This window comes from Poecilia latipinna, unplaced genomic scaffold, assembly GCF_001443285.1.
Source record: "Poecilia latipinna isolate Pla-1442-1.1 unplaced genomic scaffold, P_latipinna-1.0 Scaffold457, whole genome shotgun sequence".
In the NCBI taxonomy this organism is placed as follows: Eukaryota; Metazoa; Chordata; class Actinopteri; order Cyprinodontiformes; family Poeciliidae; genus Poecilia; species Poecilia latipinna.
Window position 1 is genome coordinate 455261 of NW_015113073.1, and position 23909 is coordinate 479169.

The window sequence follows — 23909 nt, forward strand, 5'->3', positions numbered from 1 at the left end:
CCCCTCCATTCAATTATAGTCACAAGTAAACTTGTGCACCCATTTCTTGTTTGTAAATACATTCAATGGAGAGCACTGGCACTATTAGCCCACTTTAAAAAAAAAAAAAAAAAAAGTGCAATTCCGCCAACCGGCCACCGTAGTACAAACCCACGTGGTTAACCAAAACAGCATGGCGACTGGGTTCAAGTAAGATTGTCCAAACTTTTTATTTTTATTTACAAATGCAAACCTTTTATTTTAGCTTCTTTTTGCGTATGAAAGGATTTTAAAACAGCGGCACATTAAATGTGTTCGTCGTCTCATTCTTAGATAAATATAGAACACGAGGAGCTTTCTGTCAGTTTTTCATCGCCTCTCCACTTCATTTCATCAATATAGTTTAATGCATGTACAGAGCAGTGATGTCTTTGTTATGTTGTTTCCATCTTACTTACAGGATTGCGGAACCTCTGGAGTATCACAGAAGCTTTTTGGTTTGTGAAATGTTCCATGTTCAGCTCATGATTGTGATCGATCTTCTGAGTCAATAAATGTTTCCACAAATTTCATGTGAAAATTCAATCTGAAATTGTTTCCGATCCAGAAAGAAAACTGTCGACCTGATGGACGGGGGCTGTCTGAATTCAGAACCACGACACTGAACGTTGGTGAGGCGGGCTGCTGGTTCTGACCCACTTTTACTCATCTCTAAGTGAATATTTTGGGAGTACATTCTATACTTCCTTTTTGTTTCAGGATCCATATCCACAGCAGATGGTTCGGCATTGGTGAAGATAGGAAACACAACGATTATCTGCGGAATCAAAGCGGTACATACACAGCACTTCCGAATTTTACAATTTTTGTAAATCTTTGATAAAAATAAAGATTTACGAGATTCAACATGACCATGCCTCTGGTGACATCACAACAGACACAGGCCACATGATATTTCAAGTACAGGCATTTATGTTTTCTGCTATTCTGTTTGGCTCAGCTAAAAGTCTGAGCTAAAAATGAGAACACAACATGACTTTCAGAAAAAAAAATGACAACAATGAAACACTTGATGTTTGTTGTGAAGAGGGTGAGGGCCTGGTTAGAGTCTTGTGCCTAAAATTATTGCTGGTCATACTGACCTAGAACGAGTCCAACCCTTCCATTTTCTTCTCCCCCATGTTTAGTGTAAAGCTTATGCCTTCAAACTTATTTTTAATGACAATAAGAATAAATAAATCAATAAAAAAAAAACTGAAAATTGTCATTTAATCTATAGTCTGAGTTCAGACTGATTTACTTAATTCACAGACTTTACAAGTAAAACAAATAATTTACTCATTTTATGAGTTGGTAGTTTGAACAAAAACAAGTTGGATAGAACAATTCAAACAGTAAAACAATGCGTCAGTTAAAATGCTAAAAATAAATATTTGCATTGCTAATCCATGACAGTCTCTTTCACCACTCATTGAAGCCAAACCCTTAATTCGATGCTTACCGTTGAACCCACTTGCAACTCGAATCTTTCTGAATCTATATTAAGATTTGTCAAATTTTTTTATCCACCATAGTGTTCACTAATGCCGGCTGAAAGGCCGCTGTCATCAACTAAAACACACACAAAGAATGAGGTTTTTACCTCAGTGTGCTTTTAACAACGTATTTTCAGACTATCTGCAGTGGAAATACATTCTTCACTATGCAGTCGTGTTTTTATTACCACAGAGTACATTTTTGGTGAAGAAATTGACCATAATTTAAATAAAGTTTAAAAATCAAGTCCGACCATCTTTGGTTCTAAATTCTCCATTAGTTTCTCATTAAAACATCTCGCAACTTGTTTTTGTGCAGGAGCTGGCTAACCCTACAGCAGAGGCCCCTGGTAAAGGTTACATTGGCAAGTATCACATACTCTCATGTAGAAAATCCCTTTGTATCACTACTAACAAGGTTTTTAACGACCCTTGCATGCTCCTGTATGTTCACAGTGCCCAACGTGGATTTGCCTCCTCTGTGTTCGTCCCGCTTTCGGCCGGGTCCACCAGGAGAACAGGCCCAGGCTGCCAGCCAGTTTATTGCTGACGTTATTGAAAGGTGTGACTGACATTTTACAACTGTGTGTGTGTTTTTCACTAATCGGTGATGTGTGTGCGCCGCAGCTCTGAGGTGATCAAAGCAGAGGACCTATGCGTCGACAGAGGAAAGGTAGCTTGAGAATTATGAGCACACTTGTGCTAATTGTTTTATGTGATCAATCATTAATAATGATTTTTTTGTTGTTGTTGCAGCTTTGTTGGGTCCTCTACTGTGACATTATGTGTCTCGACTACGATGGGAACATTCTGGACGCTTGTATTATCGCCCTGCTGGCTGCCCTGAAGAACAGTATGTGATTCTATGTCGACTTCACTGGAGGGAACTAAAATAAAGGAAGAACGCTTGAGACGCACTAATCAGTTGGACAGGGATCGTAATCAGCTGGTTTTCCATTGATCAGAACTAAAAACTTTCTATTTTGGTTCATAAACGCGTCAACCAATCATAATTGACCTATCAGAGAAACAGTTAGTATCAGCAAGGCACAGCATAATTCATCCATCCCTTTAAAAAATAATTTATTTAATCTATCTGTCACATCATCTATAAAACTAACATTATACATGCCTGTCATACAGAGCTGCTGACTTTTTTTTTCCAAATGATTTTATGCAGTGAATTATCTGAGCCTTTGACTAGACCTGTCCTGCTCTCGTTACAGCACAGCTCCCAGAAGTCACCGTGAACAAAGAGACATGTTCACCAGAGGTGAATCTGGAAAAGCGACAAAGGCTTCATATTCACAAACATCCCGCCAGTGCTTCTTTTTGCGTCTTTGATGAGTAAGCTTGTCTAATAAAAAATACTTTTTTTTTGTCCACAATATACATCGATTGTAATCCCATATGAGAAGAATAACCAATATACATGATGGCCTAAAGAGAAAACACCAGTTTGGTGGTATGCATGTAAAAAAATAAAATTAATAACATAATCAAATTGATACTAATTAAAGTAGGAAATATATTTTGCTGGTCCTAAACTATTCTAACATATTGAATACTATAGTTCTCTTGTTTTGAAAAACTATTTTGATACTTTAATGAGAATTGAGTTGTACTTCCCAGGTCCTTGTGCAAAATATACCGTTTCCCATTCTGCTCTTGATAAAGTAACACAAGTATGACAAGCTAACATTGCTATACCCAGCTAATACATACTAATTAGTGGTGGTATATGTTTCCGTTCTACCGTAGCAGCAGTTTTAAAATAGCTTTACCCTCATGGGGCGACAAAAACTTTTTCTTTGATATCTTATTTACAATATTTCAAACTGCAGGAATGCGAGGATAGTAATTTGTGATTTCAAAAATGTTTTTTTTTTTTTCCTAAATATGTGATCTTTGATTCTGTTACATCCCATGTCTATTTTGCACCTCCTGGCTCCCTCTGCTCAGCTCTATCCTGATTGTTGACCCCACAGCTGAGGAGGAGAGTCTGTCAACCGCTCACCTGACTGTGGTCACAGATGAGGGGGGTCGTCTCTGTTCTGTACATAAACCAGGTGAGCTGCAGCCTGCAGGGACTCTTTAAAATACTTAAAACATGCAGGAATGGGAATATAAATGCTGCTTAGTTCAAAACTGTTATGACTGTTTTTTTGTTGTTTTTTTTTCCAAAAATGAAGTATAATTGTTGCTCACCTAAAATTTTACATCTGAACTCAATATTTGACTGATCCAGAATGGAATAAAAAAAAAAAAAAAGCTTGGAAAAATTTGTGTTTTCAGTATTTAAGCCCCATTCCATTCTCTTAATTTTGGTGTCATCCAATCCTTTTTTACTTCTCCTTTTCTATCCTTCCTTTCCTTGTTCCTTTCACCTTTACTGTATCCAACCTTCTTTCTTTACCTCTGCTCGTTCTACCGCTCTCCATATTTTGTGTCCTTTTGCCCTCCTCTCTTGCTTCCTTCTTTTCTTCTCATTCGTTCTGTTCTGTTCTATTCTTGCTTTCTTATTTCCTACTTCCTGTTGTAGATTACATGTTTGGAAGCCTTCCTGGTGTAAAAATATTTATCATCAACTTATCGTGATTCTTCTATATTTTAAAGCAAATTCAAAAGAGTAGGAACGCTAGAAAACAGTCTGGAATTTTTACATAAAAAATATGCATCTTAAAGTTTTAAAAAGATGAAAGGACATATAAAAAAGCTAATCAACACCTTTTGTGGCTCAGGTGGAACGTCACTGTCGGGACAGAAGCTGCAGGAATGCATCAACCGAGCAACAGCCCGGCAGAGAGAGATCCACAAACTCATCGACAAGGTTCTAGACAGCGTGAAGACGATGAAATAAAAACAGTCAAGACAACGTTTTATATCTAAAAGCTGTATTTTCCACTGTCAATATATATTCTTTTTTTTAATAACAATAAAACTGATGACAAAGACTGCTTAAAAAATTATTTCTCAGTGTTCAGAAATGCCTCGCGCACGCTCAGCTGATGTCATGTAAAGAATATGCTCATGGCTCCTGGACTTATTAAAAGGTGACACCTTTTTCAAAATATGCTGTACAAAAAGTACACCTTGTCTTGCATGTTGATCTTGAGTCCTGTTTGCCGGAACCGCTAACAGAAGAAACACTTCCAACAGACTGAGAGGTAGACAGCTGCCCCCAGGCAATACTCCCAAGATCAGGTTTGCATTTTCACAAAGTCGTCATGGTTACATGGAGGATTTGGTGTCAATATAAGCTCAGCTTGGATCTGTGCTTAAAGGGCAGTATCTACTGGGGTTTTTTATTTTAGGATAGGGGGTTCGGGGGGGTCAACAAAGCAGAGGCAGGAGGATCAGACGGCCCCGTGCAAAATCCTCCTGAGAATGTGCATTCGGGCTCCTCTCAGTCCTCACAAAACAAAACAAAAAAAAAAGTCTTCCTAACGGGACATTGTAACCATGGAGGCCCGTTGCTTACCAGACCCACCTTCTTCTGGACCATCCCACTTGATAAGTAGTCCCTGTTGTAAAAACCTGATCCTCCACAGTGGACGTTTTGGTTTTCCAAAACTTCTGAGAACCAATACATACAAATTTATCAGATAGAAAAAGCATAAACAAGTCTTTTGTCTGCTGTCTTAAAAGTGAGGCAGACAAACAGCACAGTATAGATCATTCATGTCCTTGTGTGTGTGTGTGTGTGTGTGTGTGTAGGGCTGGGGGTTTTAGTGTGACTTCTGTCTGCTATGACTTTGGGAGGGGCTGTGGCGTGCTCCTCTTCCTCTTACTTCTTGGCTGACTGCCGGTATGTTGCCGTGGCGCTCCCACCTGAGGAACCGCTGCTCCCATAGCCATTTGCTGCTGCTGCATTTGGTGCTGCAAGAATTGCAACTGTTCAATAAAAAAGTAAACAAACAAATCAGAAAAGTCTCACTGTTTTTAAACTGAATAATCACAAAAAGTGAGAGTTCTTAATCTACATGTTATCATCTCTGGCACTGGTTAACACTTTAACTGCCCCTGACGCGAAGCAGCCTCGCCTCACTTGAAACCGAATCGTCTCTAATATGCTTTGTGCCACGTTAGCGAGGGTTAGTGAAGCTGACTTAAAGGCCGGTTTGCACAACATACAAGAGGAGTGTGCGGAGAAATACAGAAGAGAGGTTAATGGTTTTCAGAAGGGAGGGAGAGGAAGTGTTGGGGAGTGAGGCAGGATGCAGTCAAGCAGCACCAGTTGTGTCTGGAGACACACATTATTGGCTGTGATCCCAGTGAAGACAAACATGCAGCCCAGCAACCGAGAGTGAGGAAAACCCTTCCATTCATGCCTGCAGCCTATCAGCCTGTGATCACAGGAACCTTTCAACAGTTTGGCGCCAGCACAGATACTGAACATTTCACTGCTAAATGCTGTTTTAGACCATGCCTGCCTTCTGGTCTGACACGCTGTTAGTTGCTGCCATTGGAAGTGCCATAAGCTTTGACATATGTGGGTAACCCAAACATACAGCACAGCAGAAAGATCTTAAACATATTAAGTTGAGAACTCTTTGAATAAAAATCCGAACTTTAATGATCTCAGCTAAAACTATTACCAGGAAAAAGCACACCCCAAAAAAATCTGGTGCTTAATGTTTCGTGCGTCTTTTGGACTAAAACACGATATGCAACTTGTTCTGTTAACATTTAGGTGTTGTCAAATTCTAAATGTACTTAGTGCTTTGAAAAGGTATTCTATTTTAGGTAAACTTTTGCAATTTTTTTTTTTCCAACCAAACTTTGATGTAAAGCGCACGATAGTTACAGCAGAATTTCACGGCCTGTTTGGTTTTGATAGTGCTGGCGCTCTGCAGTTCTATAAAATCCATCTGGATGTTTGCAAATGCATTTTTCATGGATTGTAAAATGATTCCAGGTTTTTTTTTTCTTTGCTTAGGTCAGCAAAGAGGGTATGAACTCGCTCCTCACTTGAGAACAGAGCAGGGCTGACTTAGTCATTGTTTGGTAAAGTGGGAAGTATCATTGTTTTCTTCCTCTGACGTTCCAACAAGCAGCCCTTATGTGCACCCCATCGAGTAACTAGCTGTTGTGGTGCAGTAATGCACATGTAGTATATTTCACTAATAAAAATCTGAAAAGTCTGGCAGGCACACGCTCCCGTCGATTCGACAGTTTGTCGAACCGCCTTTTGCTGCAGTTACAGCCCCATGGTTGTGGCAAAATTTTATTGTTTGCTCACTTTGTTTTGTAAAACAGATAAAACTCAGTGAGATTATAAGGGAAGCATCTTTTTAACAGTACATTTTAAATCTTGCAACAGATTCTCGGTTTGATGAAGGTCTGTACTTTGTTATTTCACTGCAGCTCTGGTTTTATGTACAGACTGTGTTATTTCAGCTTAGTTATTCATTTATTTTTACCACAAATTTACATACGTAAATTAACTATCAGGTAAAGCCAATCATATGGATTGAATCAAATTACATTCCAATTTAGTCACAATCGTACAAAAAAAAAAAAGAAATCTATGAAGAATTGGTGCTGATTGCATTGAGTCACTGACTGTGACATTGCCTGGTAGTAAGCTCCACTCTACCCAGGTCAAACTTCTTTCATTTTCAAACAGATTTTCCTGCATTTAGTTTCACTTTCCAACCAACTGTTTCTTTACATAGAAAAACATTGTAATTTTTGTCTTATTTGGCCTGAAAACCTTCTTTCACATATGAACTGTATTCCCTACATAGCTTGAGGCAAACATCAAACAGACTTCTTTTGGCTTCTTTCAACAATGTTTTTCTTGCAGCTCTTCCAAACACCAGATTTGTGGAGTGGATGGCTCCTGTCAACATACTGTCTCATGTGAACTCTACATCAGAACAGTGCTGTTGGCTGCTTGTATTTTTAACGCTGTCCTTTCCTGGCCTGGCAGTCAGGTGGATCATCACATCTTGGCAGGGTTGTAGTTGTTTCATACGCATTTTATTTTAAGATGATGGATTGAACAGTTCTTGGTTTTCATAAGGCTTTTTGTTTGCTAATGCTTTCCAACTTCTAAGGTCTTTAAAAACCAGCTGGGTTTCAGTAGACCATTTACAACACAAGTAACTCCTCAAACCATAGGCTAAACTGGATTTTATTAAGAGGCGTCAAAGGAAAGGAGTCCGGAAATAAATGCATGCCAGACTTTTCAAATTTTTATTTGTGCCAAAATTCGAAATCAACATATCCATTTGTGATAACGCACTAGTTTGTGTTGGGCTTTTGTGGTTCTAACGTGACAAAATGTCAAGAAATTCTAAGGAATATGAATACTTTTTCAATGCACTCTATGCAAAACAAATGAAAAAAAAAAAAAAAAAAAGATTACCTGCTTTAGAATTTGAAACATAAAAAAAATTCATGTGTTCCCTCATTTCCTCAAAGTTTATAGAACAGCACAACAAACAGCTGCCTGGTGAATAAAGCCACAGTCGATTGGCTGCTTGCTCCCGTCTCTGTGTTCACTTCCTACAGACCTCTCTGAGTGTATATGAATGTTAATGTTGCTGTATTACTTGAATCTGTGGCTGGTGCTGCTGCTGAAGCCTTGGAGAAGGCAGCGGGGGCCCAGACCCGTCCAGCCCACAGCCCAACTGGGACAGCACTAAGGGGAGGGGGAGGAAGATGAGGGAGAATGGGGAACCCCAAGTAGGAAATGGGTGATGATGAGAGGGAGAAGGTCAGAAAGAGACATGGGGGTGAAGTGTGAGGAGAGAATAGGCACAAAGAGGAAAACATTGGTGAGGATGAGGAGGGGGAAGAGTGCAGTTTCAGTTAAAGTACCACACAGACAGGTGAAACGAGAGGGCAAAAAGGTGGAACATTGGAGGGAATCCAGTGCCACATTAAAAAATTATCATGTGCATGGATTATGGGCAAATAGCATGAATTGGGTGGGGAGTTAAGGCGTGAAGGAACAGAGTGATTTGAGGAGGGCAATATAGAACGGGGGGAAAAGGTGGAGGCAAAAAAATAAAATAAAATAACGGGGGAATGAAAAAAAGAGAGAATGTAGCAGAGAAGAGGGGGAAGTTGAGTCTCTCCTGCCAGTTTTACACGTTCCTCTAAGAGAAGAACAATAACTAACTTCAACAAAATGATCATGGTTATTTACATATTATGAACAGTAAATACAATCATAAACACAATAACAAATCATGTCTGATTCACAGTGGTGAGTGTGACGGTGTCAACTGTGTGGAAGCAGGTTAACGTAGTGATTGAGAGCAGAAGATGTGTGTGCTGCTGTGCTGGGGAGTCGGCGTGGCTCATACCTGCTGTCTGTGGAGACATGAAGCTTCCAACCCCGAGATTGATGACAGCCGTCTGCTGGTTTCCTAAACTCTGATCGGTTCCTTGGTCGCTCTGAAACGACAGACAACAGGTAAAATTACACGCAGCTGACGACAGAGACAAACCTGTACAATCACAAACACGTGTGCTTTACAGAACGAGAGCAAACGTAGAGGAGATGTGCAGGTGGAAATAATACAGTGACTCACAAAAGTATTTACAAAACCTTTTCCTTCAACATATTTCCTGATATTTTATCTGATTGACACAATATAAGGCCTAACTGTGAAGTTAAAGAAAGGGACTTAAAAAAATGCCAATATAACGTCCCCAATCTGAAAATGTGAAACATGGTGGTGGCAGCATCATGCTGTGGGGCATGCCATACTTAAGCATGAACAGGTAAGCAAAGTGGCAGAGGATTGTGAAATGGAAAGAAAATGAGAATGTTTTTTTCTTCTTTTAAATAATAATCTGAAAAGTGTGGTGTGTGTTTGCACTCCAGGCTCCCACAACAATATCTTGCAGAAGACATTTTTCTTGCAACTACAGCTACAATTTTTGCGTATGTTAAGTCTCATCATGTAAAGGACTTTGATGCGCATTGTTGCTGAAATGTGTGTTACAAACAGTCTAGAGAAAACCATTTTTGCTTATTATTCTTTGAAAAGTAGCCTGAGCTCAGTCAGAATGGATGGAGACTTGAAACAGATTCATGGTTATATTTCTTTGACTGGGTCATTCTGTCACATAAATATGATTTATGCAAACATTTAATTGTTGCTGACTGCATGCTTAGGTTGGCTTCTTTTGCAAAACAGCTTCTAACAAGTTCCTGTCCTGTATTTCCCATGTATTCAGCTTCATCCATCTCCAGTAAATCCAGATCAACAAAAGCATCTCCACATCATCACGATGCCACCACCATGATAAAATTGGTTTGGGAATTGGTTTCAAATGTTGCTATTGTAGTAGAAGTCACAGGTTCTAGCCAATATATTTTGCAGATCTTTGACTGTGTAGTCTTTACTGCTGGCAGTGCGTGTTCAAATATCTGTGTCTCACCATCTCCCCCTGCTGTTGAGGACTGGACGTAGCTGACTGACTCTGCTGTGGGGAGAACTGGGACAGCTGCTGCTGCTGCAGAGAGTTAAGGATGTAAGGACCAGGGGGGATCTGGAGATGAATAACATGGACAAACCAACACGCACACACAAAAAAGTAGGGGAGTAAAACACAAGGAGATGAGGACGAATGGAGGATGGGAGGATAGAACGGGCAGAGGGAGGGAAATCGTGTACATGTGATGGAAAGGGGAGGAAGAAGGAGATGGGAGAGTTAAAAAGGAGCTCAACTTAGACTGTTCCTACAAAGAAATGGTCAGAACTAAACTGGATTCACAAGAGGGATTCTTCTAGTTTACTGCTATTCCCCCTACAAAGACTAAGCACTTCCAGTCAGACAGTAGCAATAATAGTATAAAATGTCACTTTAGTAAGAGGTATGGTACTCTGCTTAGCATATGCAATGAGATGGATGGGAGTAAAAGAAAGTTTAATCTGTGCAACTGGTTCACACATCACGTGACAACGAAGGTAAGGGTGAGGAAAAATCCATCAACATGCTCCTTACAGTGACTGAGAGAGAGGCGTACCTGTAACAGGTTCAGCGGTCTCAGTCCAGCACTGTTGTTCAGACCAAAAGGACTCCCTGTAACAAACCAGAACCACATAACAGCATAAACAACTAATACACTTTTTACTTTCTTAACACAAACTTAGTAGATCCTTGTGACATCATTAACTTGATTTTTACATATATGTTACGTTACATATAAACATAAGATAAGGCAGGGTTGTTTTACAATGTTATTCATTTTGAGTTTACATTAACAGTAAAAATGTTCTTATTTACAGTAAGTGCTTTACGTTGCTACATTTTGGGACGCAATGTACAAAGATTGTACAGAAAGGATCAGAATGTTTAATGCATTAACTGATTATTAATAATATTTTTGTAGCACTGCAAGTTCCCATCTATATATATATATATATTAAAAAAAGCAAAGATTTTACCGAATGACTCACATCAGCTGATATTGATGCATCCCTAAATACAATTATTCTGGAACTATATTTTTAGACAATTTTTTTAATTAAAGAATTGTAGGAAAATCTTTGGTTGTGTGCTTGAAGTGTTCAGTTTATTGGCATGAAACTGCTGAAGCAACAAATTATTCAGTCTGACCTCACGAGTGACATGAGGTACTATGACACCTACTGGTGAAACATTGGTATTACAGTTTTTCAAACATATTTTTTTTTAAAAAAGGCTCATTTTAAATTTATAAAAATAAATATGGAAACACAGTCCTGTCTGATATTTGAATGTTTAATATTAGGAACAGTGAGTGCTTACCAGTCTGAGCACCAGACTGCATGGTGGACATCAACCCTGCAGGTGGCAGGATTCCACTCAGATTAAGACCTGGACCCAGCATTGGGTTGGAGCCACTCATTAAAGTCTGGGGACTGCTACAGAGACAATGCCAAATCAATACTAGAACACACAATGACTAGCATACGACAAGGCATCCAATGCTACTTATTTCTTACCAGACAGAGCTGACCACGTTTATGAAGTTCAGCCCTGGGTTTGCCATAACTTGTGAAGAGGTGGATCCTGTGGTGATTGATGTCCCCATGGTGGGAAGAGGGATGGACATGACAGGTAGAGGTTGGCTAAGAGCCAGCTGCTGCTGGGCGAAAGGTGTGAGCAGGGGAGCTTGTGACTGGCCCTGAACCATGGCAGGATCCGAGGGAGTTGGGGTCACTGAGAGGGGCGTGGAGAGCGCATCGGTAGGGTGAGGGGTTGAGCATGGTGTGTTGGTGGGTGTGGGAGTAGAAGGCTTAGGGGTTCCCGATCCTGAAGAGCAGAAAAAATATGTCCAGAAAGAATATGAGGCTTAGTAAGAAATCTTTTTATGATCATTTAGTGACAAGATATGTATTAAAAAATTCCAACATTTCCCAAAGGTCTCAAGCTTGTTCCCATATTTTTCCAAATTTCTTGAGACTTGGTCTCTTGCTGGGATAATCCATCAGAATTCGTCATAAAAAATTCACATCTGTTAAACTTGGAAGCTGGGAGACGAGCTGGCGCAGCACGCTCCAGCACAGCTCACGCTGAGCCCAAGAGTTAGTCAGAGTTGGCAGTACTCACTCTGCGTGGAGCCCATCGGAGAGAGGGAGGCAGGTGACAGCAGGCCCACCTGGCCCAGCTCCATGGAGTGCTTCCTGTTCAGAGACTGGCTTTTGGCTGGAGGTGGCGGCGTAGGACACTTTAGTAAACCACTCGTGGTTTGAGAACTATACGGATTACCTGGAAAGAAGATCAGCACTCTTTACATAAATACTCAGAAAGCTTTGTTTAACCCTTTATAAGGCTTAAGTTAGGTACTAACAATCCCAGATGGTGCTTTGATCCTTAGGATTAGAAAACATCTGGTAAACATTTGGTTTTAAGTTGGTGATTTCGGAAGGTTAATCTCTTTCCTACAAATGTAGAGCAAACCCCCACTGACATGTTTGTATACTGGAACCTGAGAAAACTAAGACATCATATGTTGCTCATTGTTTTCGTGACGAAGACTGGATTAACCCTCTTTTTCCACTGGTGACACAGTTGTACTTGTAAAAATGAAGAGTAACTTGAAAAACAATAGCAAAATAACTAAAGTTAGTAAGCATTTAACCCTGTTAATTAGTTATTCAAATGAAGGAAGGATGGAGAGAAATAAACAAAGAGTGAGAAAGAGGGAGAGAGAGAGAGACCTTTAACTCATATTTATTCATCACAATTCCACAAAATACAATTACTCACATGAAAGAAAATAAAATCTAAAATATTAAAACCAACAAAATCCATGTGGATTTAAAAAATAAAAAACACATGGATTTTTAAAATCCATGTGTTTAAAAAAACTGTACACAAAGAAAAATATTCTAAAAGTACAAATTGAGTATGTCATCATCTCCCAGTGAAGATAAACATGTCTAATATCCCAAAAATCTGTAAACATACAGACTTGCTCCTCCACTGTTGGTCTTGATGGAACAAACCCCTTAAAACTTACCACCACATTGCACCACAGTCCAATCCTGTCCAAACATTTCATTCTTCCTTGTTTTCCAAATTGCTAACTTTACCATTCCGAAAAGGAAATTAAGTAAAACAAGAATCTTACTTTTACTAGCGGTATATTTAAGACCATAAACAAAAACAGCTGTAGAAAATTGTTCGCTCGGAGCTTCCAAACAGTCTTGCAAAGTCTTAAACGAGCTTTTTAACATTCGACAAGACAAAAACAAATCTTCCAGGGTCGCTTGATGTCTGCAAAAAGAAAATTCCTCCCGAGCAATTGGGTCAAAGTGAGCTCTGTATTGGTTTGTAGATATTGACCATATATAAACTTCCACTGGATGTCACCAACCCGCTTTTCAACAGGTAGCTTACACAGGATCCTCCGTCTGCCTTTAGGGCTAAGATACGATCCAAAAATCTGAGTCAACCTCAACTCTCTGACACCAGCCAGAGAGCGCAGCTTTGACAGAGCTGATTCTTTCCACAGGAACTGAGAACTCCTGACACAGGCATTTTCAGAGAAAGAAGCAATCTACTCTCATCATACAAACAATCAAAAACTGGAGTGACTGAAAGTACTGGGAATATGTACTTCTATTCATTGTTCCATTGGTCAACTAGGGCACTGTTTTCATCTAATACTCTAAGTGGCACAGGTAAGGACTACTTCTAAAATCCTCTTCAGAATCCTGATAGACTTGATGTAAGTATTGCACCCTTTTCATTGAAACTCTTGCAAAATGACCAACTTTCACAAACCCAGCTTGAACAAATTTAGTCCTTATTGTGGATGACGACATCAGTCTTGTGTAACAATGTCATTACAGAACAGTGGTTCCTCCAAAATCCACATGCCAGGTCTAGGATCAGAATCCTGGAAAACTTCTAAGGTTCTCCAAGCATCAATTACCAAGCAACAGAAATGTGCTAATAAGGTCAGATTGTTAGCACAAGGCACAAGGTCTGATGTTTTTGACATAAAAAGATGTTTATCCAGTCCAAGACGTGTAGCTTTCCAGAGAAGCAGCCGAGCCAAAGGTAACCAAAAGTATCCACATCCACCAAACGGCTTTTGAGAAGTTTGCAGTCTGAAAGGAGCAGTCTCAGATGTAACATCTATAGACACTTTGCAGCGTGTGGAAGATCTCGCCCTCCAGCTGTGTGGAAGTGGAACTGCTTGGCAATGATGACTATTATTGGTTTTTCTATCAAGTTGTCAATATAACTCGCACAATTTTAAATCTATGCGTGAAATATGCAAGAAAAAGGGATACAGTACTTTGCCACTAATTGTCAACAAGGTCAGGAAAAATTTTAATAAAAAAAAAAAATAGCGAGGGAGAGGGTAGCAGGTCAGTTAAGCTAGTTTGACTTTGACAACCTTAACATGTTGATGTGCTGTGGACCTCGCTGTGTTTTGGTTCAGTTAAAGAAAAAAAAAAAAAGAAAACACGACCCACACACCAACTCTGATAGATCATTAGTAGAAAAGAAGATTAAATTAGTTAATCTACTAAGCTACCACTGCTGTGTTCAGACAATCACTTACTAATAAAATAGTTATCAAGCCTGAAAACATAATACTGCAACAAAATGAATGTTCTGTTCTTTGTGTGGGAAATGTTTTTGTGTTTTTTGGTGTGAATCCTGATACATCATTGGTGTTGTCAGTCAGTTGCTATGGCAATGGGACTGCGTAGATGACACAGAGAGCGAGAAAAAAGAACAAGTGGTTTGAATTGTTCCTCAACGGTTTTTCTGCCTTATTTTCCCCTTACTGTATTGCACTGCACTAAATTAATACTTGCATCTAGATGCCCCACATCTTCACACTCAAAATACTTCAAAACACATAAGCTGGCTTAAACCACATAATATCCCTTCCTCGTCTTTACCATGGAAAGAGACATCTAATGACTGGGTTGGTGAATCCAAGGACAGAAACACCTGCCTACGCAGAGATTGAACGTGTTTAAGTTTGGAATCCCTACAGACCAAACTATTCTTCCGAATCATGTATGCTCCTGTGCTAGCGCTTTGTTAGATACGAAGGGTGGAACTCCGGACAGTGTAATCCGGGTGGACGGAACAGCTAAAAGGGAAATTTTAATAAACTCATAATTTATTGCAATTCCACTTTCAGCAAGTTGAGTAACCAACTTGGGCTGCTTGACAAAAATAATAAACCCCTTAGTCATAAGATAGGCATATGCAATATTTCCATGTTCCACTCTCACTCTACGTCTCAATAACAGGGTCAGTGTCTTTAAGGACGCCATCCCTGCAGAAAAAACGCGACCAGTAACCATAAAGCACTACTGTTAAAACCAAACTGCAAAAAACAAATACCAATCCAGACATAAAAACAAACAGAAATTAGTGAAAGAAAATCAATTTAATCTCTAATTCCACTCAGCATACACCCAACCCCAGCATGCAATGCGAAAGAAAGACAGAAAGAAAAATAGAAAGGAAGAAACTAAAAACAATAGGCAAAGGGTGGATAAGCTGTTTCCCCACACAGGCGTGTTTGAAAAATTATTAGATTATGTGGGACGTACCTGAGGAGCTGCTGCCCGATCCTGAAGGCAGTTTTATGGGAGGGGGTCGATGCTTCACCCCTTTTCCTAACACAGACGTCTGTACAAGAGGAGAAATACCATCACCCTGCAGATGACATCATGGCAAATCATAAAGGTCTAACCAAGACATCACATAATCTAAAACCAATTCAGTTGGTCTTAATGAAGCAGTAGCTACAAACCCTCAAATAAAGGAAGGTTCTTACCTCATCTTTGCTGGGAGAGGGAGGCCCCTGTCCCACGTTGCCTGAGTTATGGGACATCCTGACCTCACACTTCACATCTTTCTCATAGACTCCTTTGTACTGGGTAAGAAACCTGTGAAACAGATAAAAAATGTACAGAATTATTTAAAAGTGCACACAAAAAAAAAAACTGTATGACAGGATTAGGGAACAATCAATAAACTAAAGATGAGACTGACCTTTCTGCATCGATCTTTGACCCTATGAGGAAACTGCAAATCCAACAATGAAAATAAATGAATTAAAATCCAATTATGTCAGGAAAAATGTATTTGATGCTGGTATCCTTACGTTGGGTGTATAAGCTTTAAATCAGGGCTGTCCTCCTCTGCTTTTGTTTCTTTAGCAGAGTAGATCTTCCCGTAAACCAGCGGGTCCCCCATCGACTGGAAGATGGACACCTTGGTTCTCTGAGCTTGGCCGCCCACTTCACATTCAAATGTGTAGTCATCTATAACTTCCTGTTTAGACAGACCCCCAATGTCATTTCATTCACAAAAGTACAGACTTTCATCTTTTTTGACATGTTGTCCAATGTGAATCTGATAACATGTCTTTGCAAAGCCACATCTTAATTATTTACACATTATCTGACCTGGAAATGTGTTTAATGATTTCGTTGTCTTGCACTCCTGGGTTATTATAAAAAAAAAAAAAAACATGCTAAGCAGTTTCTATATTTTAGGCCTTAACTTTTTAAAAATATCCAATTTTATTCCAGTGACCTTCCAAAATGAGCAAGTAGAAAATTTTAATATGTAAATTTCTCAATTGTTTTTTTTTCTATGTGTAAATACAAAATTACAAATATAAAAGTAAGAAAAAAACAACATAAAAAAGGAAAGAAATAAAATGAAAGTATACAGAAATAAATGGATAGATGTCTAGCTGGAACAATGTGTAGCAGATACTTTCTCAGCATCCATGAAGACCTACTAAACACTAAACACTTGAGAAATATTCCATACTTTTCCAGACTTTGTAGGAACCTCATATCTAAGAAGAAACAATGCAGCCCATAGAAAACAACACTCAGGCTTTTCTAAGGACATTAGTAGAAGCAGGAGTGAAATTTAAAACAGCCAGTTCCTGTTTTTATTATTTACTTTATGCACACTAAATTAAAGATACAGTGTGGTCATGTTGCATAATATAGCTGGTCAAAATAATTAACTTGGTTTTTAATGGGGCCATAAACATTTTTAACAAGCACTTGCAGCTTTTTCTTCTGACAGCACACATGCAGCATTGCTTTTCATCCTCAGGGAGTGTTAAATGCAAGAGCCAAACTTACTTCAGCAGGCCAGATCACAGTGGTTTGAGTGTCTCCCAACTGCAAAGATTTCTCAACCACGGCATACTTTTCCACCTACAGCAGAACCACAAAAAAGATCAAGACGGTTGGGCACGCATTTGAACAAATCATCCTTAAGTTTTAAAGTAGCGTTTTAATGATCCCGTGTTACTCACATCAATCTCCTTCGGTACGGTTAGTTGGCAGTTGTTCTGCTTCCACATGTCGACACACTGTGAATGTTGAATGTTGAGAAGCACAGATGACAATAAACAGAGATGTTAACTCTGGGTTAGGCTTGGACTGGAATGAAATTTTTTGATATGTGTACCAAGATCCAATATTAAAGTATTCCAAGATTTGATGTTATATTAAAAAAAAAAAACAGAAAAGCAGCAATTATTTCTGCTGCTCCTAGATGACATGCCGATCATTACAGCTATAATAATAATGTTGGCTATAACATATTTTTAGTGTTGCTTTAATTCTGGCTCACAGATTTGAGTAAAAATATAGATTAAACAATCTCTGAATTTAGTGCTAGTAGAACTGCAGTATCTCCAATAAACAGGTGTGGAAATGCCCAAAGGAACAAATAACACAGAGAACCATTAAACTCACACCAACAACAGATGCTGGGAGAAACGAGCATTAAAGCGACTAACAAATTGATTTCTCAGATGAATTCTTTGGTTTGCATGTTTATAAAGAGTGATTCATAACGCAGCTGGATAAGGAGCCCAGACACATTTTAAAACTGTGAGAAATATTGGAAGATCAACAACCATGATTAGCCTGTTCGGTATGAATTCCTTTTCATGGTCTTCAAACCTAAAGAGCATCCATTTATTTATAATTTTTTTATACCCACTTAATCAATTACAGTGTCACAAGGAGGCTGGATTAAGAGCTGCACAGATTAATTAGCTAGTAAACAGATTTTCAGCATGATTGGTTCCATCAGTGGACCGGCTGGCCGAAATGTCAAAAATCCAGTCTTTGTCTTAAGTGTAAACTAAATTACTCTCTATGTGTACAATAAAAAAAAGGTCAAAGTTAGTCATGCTTAAACCACAGAGATGACAGAGTCTATTTAAAAGAGAAATATATGTTATACTGCATGTTGGGACTAGGGGTGTACCGACTGCAGTTTTCTGGTCGATCACTGATCTTTATAAAGTCTGACCTGCCCAATTTTTGGCCAAATTTTAATCTGAAGAGTTGATTTATATAGCAACAATGGGATGACTATTGTTAAATGAGCCCGTGTGGCTGTGACCTGGTGGATGGATGAGTCAATTTTCCCTTTCTCACAACAGAACAAAAGGGAGCAGTGGCTGATTTCCATATCTTTGCAGAGGTAGATTAGATCAGTGGATAAGAGATCCATTACTCATGACAGATTTCTCAAAATTAAGGAAATCGGGGTCAATTTATCGGCAGCCCCCTATCTGAGACAGTTTTGTGTTTCATTCAAGCTGCAAGAGAGAGCAAGATTTTCAGCAGGTAACAGTAAGGCTGATTGGAGTACAGCTAACTTGCTATATTTTATCCTTTCAATCTTTCCATTTCTATTTGTCATGAAACATATTGGAAAATGTTAATGGCCTTTTGGAAAAGTAAGAATTAAGGTAAGGAACAACTGCTATTTATAGTAACAGTAAGTGTTTAGAGAAAAAAAAAACATGCAACAAAATAAATGGCTTCTGTTTTCCATAAGATGCTAAAGACTTCATAATATCACCCTGATCGTTTTGCCTGTTTTACAGAAACTGCACCCACACATACATGTCATGTGTGCTCAATAAATATAATTTCCAAATTCTTAGCACCTCTGCTTTTCAGCTGCAGGAGAAAACTGACGTATTTGGAGAAACTGATGCATGGGAATAACCATCAACTTACATTTCCAACCTTTGAGATTTTTAAGTCTATGACAGGAGCAGGTTTCCTTTCCTTCCTCTTCTGAAGGTAGTCGTAGAGTCGTAGCTGTGGTGGCACGGGCAGATGGGACAGCTCCTGCTGCCTGTTCAGAGCAGCCCGGGAGTGCCTCTTAAAACACCTACAAAACAGATACACAAATGTTTGCATTATTCTCCTATTTTATTTTCACAACCCCATAACTTCACTTTTAATAACCACTGTTTCAGATTTTCCCCTTGGATGACTAAAACCAAGGTAAGCTCCTGCCAACTCCGTCGAGTGTACTCAGTACCGTTTCATCGAGCGAGTGTTCATTTTCTGTTTGTTGTAGAGCAGACGGTTGGCTGTGCAAGTAACAGAAATGGAAGGGTCCAGGCACAGAGGTTCAGCTGTGGCCAAAATCAACTGACTCTCCAGCTGCAATTTATCATCCTACAGCAGGGAAGAAATGAGAGAAAAGGCCAACAAATGAGTCGGCTTCAAAAATGATTCAGAAACAGAAGTGGTTAGAATTACAACATACATCTACACTACATGTGCTTTATTCAAATAAAAATAGCAGAACAGTAAGCTTTCTAACCAGTATTGGAATTTAATAAAGGGAGTTTTTTTGCACGTAGAAACAAATTGAAGGGATTAGAAAGTTCCTCAGCTTTGAAAGAAATTTTGAAGCAATTTCAACCATTTTTCAGAAAAAAGGTAGGCACTTGTATTTACAATAAAATCAAAGCAAGACATATACTTTGTGATCTTGCTAACTTCTACCAAGTAGTTGACATTGCAGAGTAAAAAAGTAAAAAAAAAATCATTACCATCTTGGCAAACATAACGGCTTTCACATTATAATTAATTTAAAAACTGAAGAAAAAGGAGTAATAATAAGAAATGCATCTATGCAAAAGCATAAAACAGCAATGGACACAAAAACTCAAAGAAACAATACCAATGTCAGTAATGTTAATGTAATTAAAGATTTTAAAACAGTGGCATAGGCTCTGATTAAAAGCAGTGTCTTGAAAACTATTTAAATAATATGTTTATATATTTATATAAATGTACTAAAGCTTTGGGTAAAGAGTCGCTGACCAACATTAATGTCAGGTAGAGCATGGACAGCTTTCAGTACCAGGTGTTTTCTAGTACTGAAAGAAAATGTTTTTTTAAGAAAAACTTTCAGAATTTTACTAACAAAACAAAATCCTACTTCAGGTTTTGTTGCCTGACTATATAACTAAGAACGTAGCTGTGAGGCTGCATTTTAACCCGAGGATACAAGAGACTGAGGTGCATGATAGTGATAACAGGAGACCAACATTCACGACTCTATCACTTAGCACGTTCATTTACCTGTGTCCACTTGTGGTGGTCACTGGTCATGGCATGTACATCACAGATTAGAGTCTGCAGGGCAAACAGAGTTGTTTTAGTTTCTGGATAACAGTCAGAAAATGTTCCAGCAATAACTTATCATATTATGTCAGTCAGTAAATTACCTGCATGGTTGGCCGCAGAAGAATGTGTCTGCTCTGATAGGTGGGGATCTTTGTATTACCAGCTTGCCTGTAGTCTCTCACCTCGACTATTACACAGCCACAGTGGAAGATGTTCACCTGAGACACAACCCACAAATCAGCAGTCAGCAATCAGCAGTTAAAATTTAAGAGAATACCTAAACGAATTATGTCAGAGATTGAGAAAATACTGTGCATCACTGCTTCTTCCACCTCCTTTATATGGTTTCAATCTGAAGCTGTTACTGCAGGATCCACTCTGCTCACACACCTGTGATTTCTCCAACAAATCCACCAGAATGGGAGGCAACTCCTCCGCATCCAGGTACTCCAGAAGCTCTCTTTCTTCATATGGGAGACGGATGGTTTCAGAGTCTAGACAGCAGAACAAAACTGTCTGGTTAGAAACACCATGTTACATACTTGTAGAGGTAAAAAAAACAAAAAACAAATCTCTACATAACTAGTTTTACCGGATCCATTTTTTCCCCTGAGCATTAGTGAATAGCCTTCATTCCCAGGGTACAGGTTGACCACCAGACACGATACAGACTCCTGAGACACCAGCTTTTCTAGAAGATTCACATTTCTTCTCAGATTCTGTAGAAAGAGACGAGAAAAGACCTACTGAGGGAATGTTGGAACTATTTCCTGGAATACTGTACAACCTAAAGGACAGGACATTGCTTTATTTTACAAAATTAGGTGGATGTTTTCAAGCAGCTCTAAACCTGTGGCATATGTGTAATGGGTCTTTTGGAATGAGACCCATATGTGCATTTTAAAAAGCTGCAAAAATGTATATTGCCTGAAATATTTTAATGTGAAGGAAAAATTATATCAGTCTGAATAAAAAAACAGCATCAACACACTCAGCTTGGTACAAGTAAATAATGATTACATGGCTGCACCTGAATAATTTCATGTATTTTTAAAAACAGTTAGGGGCCACAAACAGCTAACTGATTGTGCCAGTTCGCCTAACTGACACAATCACATGAGTGATTGTGTCAGTTACAGTGTCAGTTACAATCACCTGTAACTTACTTCAGGTGATTGTAATCAGTTCACCTATAATCAGGTGATTGTAACATTATGCTAAAGAACCATAATGCTTCCACTCTTTTGATAGATATTTTTTGCCTGCTTAAGTTAAATGACAGTAGCTGCTAACACTGGGACGATTTAAACACTGATATTTACTTCCACATATTTAGACAAAACAACTCAGCCTTTTGCCATTTTTCTTTCAATAAAGCCTAATATTTGAAACATAGTTTTATTTTAATGCAAATCACTAAGAGCCTTAAATATTATCACATAATTGTATGCTATTTATTACAATAATGACAAAAAATATTTAAAAATACAGACACCATTAGTGCTTATTATTAGCTGATTATTTGTTATTATTATTATTATTATTATTATTATTAGCAGCTTATTATTAGTGCTGAATCCAAGCATATTAATGTAAAGCCAAGTGGAAGGGAAACATATACTAGCAACATGAACATGCACAGCATTGAGAAAACTGAAACTGTCAAGAACAGCCAATCATGAGCCTGAGATTTCCTTCATGATTTTTTTAAAAAATATTCTGTTCAATATACAACATTTCTGAGCTACTGTTAATGTTAGAGATTGCATTAGTTGTAAGCCTTAATCATCAAAATTAAGAGATATGCAAGTTTGCCTAATCAATCAAGTAATAAAAGTTTCACTTTTTGAATTAAATTACTAAAATAAATATATTATAATAGATATTCTAACCTATTTATTTATTCAGCATTTAACTTATGAGCGAAGCAGCCAAGCACAAACCTTTAACTCTGGTTCTTTTTCACATTCTTCAATATAGAGCTCATGGAGCTTCTGATACAAACTCTTCCTGCCGCCGGATGAGATTCTTCTTTTCGCTGGTCGCTGTCGAGCACTTTCCACAATGTACTACAACACACAAATAATGAAGTGAATTACGAAGCATAGGGAAAACTTTGCAGAATTGATGCTAGCCTAAAACTTTTTAAAAAATACATTATTCCACCATTATATAAACAGGCATGGCTGAAATAACATTTTACCTCGGCTCGATCCAATGCATATTCCAGAACTTGTTGCTTTGAGGTGGATAATAAAAAAAAAAAAAAACAGATCAGTTGGATGTATAAACAGCCTGAGAGCAGAGCATATGAGAGGTTTCTCCCTAAAATGCTACAATCTGATTAACAGCTATAGTAAAAATAAAGCAAATATGTGGGTGAAGTGAAACTTCATAAATTGCATTTACCATTGTGGTCCACTGCCAGCTGCAAGGCGAGTGACAGATTACGATGCTGTCCTTTCTGCCCCACACTGTCACCTTCCTAGAGTGACCATTCACACCCTGCACAGCAAAACAGCAGACACATTGCAAGCAGTCGGTTAAACCAAACTCCCATGAAAAGTGATGATAAACATCTAAGCACCGAGAGTGGCCATCGGGTCGTTCACACAGACCTTATGCTAAAACAGTGTTGCTGGCAATCAATCAGATGCAACATATCAAAACACCAACGGTTACTGACGAGCGAACTGTAATCTAAGTTGTTCCATCTTTTATTTTTCCTTAAAATCCTACAATAAAGTAAATACACGTCGAAAGTAGCTGGGAGTGAATAAAATGTATGTGGCAGATGAAACTCCAGTGACAGTGAATGGAGTCCAGAGAGAGTGCCTGAACAGCAACAAGCTCGGTGATGCCTGACCGTTGAGGCTAGCATGGCTAACGCTAGCACAAGCTGGAAGTTAAAAGCTACACTACACCGTCTGGGACATAACAAAGCCGAGACAGGTCGGTGTCAGCGAGCAGAACGCACTTGCCTTTGAGGTTGCATAGCGGTCGAGAAAAGCCCCCAGTGCAATGAAACAAAATGAAATGGAAATATCAGTGTCTTCAGTGAAAAAAAGTCGGAGCAGCAGCCATTTTCTTCCAGTGTGACAACAACAGCTAAACTTCCGGTCTGAGCAGCGGTGGGCGGAGCCTCAGCCGGCACCTATGCCTCACAACTGATCAATACCTGATCAATAATTCATTCAGTTTTTCTTTTTACATGTCCATCCAGGTTTACGACATGCGTTTGAAATATGTCGGTGACAAACCAATTGATAATACTATTGAGTGAAAGTAACAAAATAATTCAAAATGGGCACATGAAGTTGCTCATTGTTCAGTGTAATGAAAAATAAATAAATAAAAAATAAATTACCCCGTCACAATTGAAGTACAGTGGAACCTTGGCATAGTTTCTTAAATACCATTATCCACTTGAATTTCCCATGAAAAAGTTGTATGCACCAAATGACTTCTTAATGGTAAA

The 23909-nt window shown here is 38.7% G+C and overlaps 2 protein-coding genes across 4 annotated transcripts; one reads left to right on the top strand and one right to left on the bottom strand.

Moving 5' to 3' along the window:
• The first annotated feature begins 101 nt into the window (after window positions 1-101).
• exosc8 (exosome component 8) lies at window positions 102-4468 on the top strand. Its single transcript, XM_015038943.1, has 11 exons — window positions 102-189; window positions 440-476; window positions 587-650; window positions 739-812; window positions 1834-1879; window positions 1971-2076; window positions 2142-2187; window positions 2271-2367; window positions 2741-2861; window positions 3477-3583; window positions 4256-4468. The coding sequence occupies exons 1-11, from the start codon at window positions 173-175 to the stop codon at window positions 4372-4374; spliced, it is 834 nt and encodes a 277-aa protein (XP_014894429.1). The 5' UTR covers window positions 102-172; the 3' UTR covers window positions 4375-4468.
• supt20 (SPT20 homolog, SAGA complex component) lies at window positions 4396-23566 on the bottom strand. Of its 3 annotated transcripts, XM_015038938.1 has the most exons (24): window positions 23413-23566; window positions 22841-22936; window positions 22635-22670; window positions 22375-22500; window positions 21015-21150; window positions 20822-20925; window positions 20533-20649; window positions 20387-20440; window positions 19332-19471; window positions 19022-19178; window positions 17293-17349; window positions 17117-17191; window positions 16114-16283; window positions 16002-16034; window positions 15784-15895; window positions 15557-15662; window positions 12075-12233; window positions 11468-11777; window positions 11271-11386; window positions 10507-10562; window positions 9918-10028; window positions 8834-8924; window positions 8075-8163; window positions 4396-5408 (listed from the first exon to the last, which is right to left on the bottom strand). In XM_015038938.1, exons 2-24 carry the CDS (start codon window positions 22841-22843, stop codon window positions 5262-5264), a joined length of 2505 nt encoding a protein of 834 aa, XP_014894424.1. In that variant the 5' UTR covers window positions 22844-22936; window positions 23413-23566; the 3' UTR covers window positions 4396-5261. The 3 variants fall into 3 exon arrangements, with proteins under 3 accessions (XP_014894424.1, XP_014894423.1, XP_014894425.1); XM_015038937.1 differs by lacking the exon at window positions 23413-23566 and having other exon boundaries at window positions 21024-21150; window positions 22841-22934; XM_015038939.1 differs by lacking the exons at window positions 8075-8163; window positions 23413-23566 and having other exon boundaries at window positions 5300-5408; window positions 21024-21150; window positions 22841-22934.
• Between the last annotated feature and the right edge of the window lie 343 nt (window positions 23567-23909).

Excerpts from the sequence above, each read along its gene's own strand:
- supt20 (XM_015038938.1), bottom strand. Across the intron at positions 15,896-16,001 it reads TCAAAGATCGATGCAGAAAG|GTTTCTTACCCAGTACAAAG; the intron begins GTCAGTCTCATC and ends TCTGTTTCACAG. Across the intron at positions 15,663-15,783 it reads CCTCTCCCAGCAAAGATGAG|GGTGATGGTATTTCTCCTCT; the intron begins GTAAGAACCTTC and ends TGTCATCTGCAG.
- exosc8 (XM_015038943.1), top strand. Across the intron at positions 477-586 it reads AGTATCACAGAAGCTTTTTG|AAAGAAAACTGTCGACCTGA; the intron begins GTTTGTGAAATG and ends TTTCCGATCCAG. Across the intron at positions 3,584-4,255 it reads CTGTTCTGTACATAAACCAG|GTGGAACGTCACTGTCGGGA; the intron begins GTGAGCTGCAGC and ends TTTGTGGCTCAG.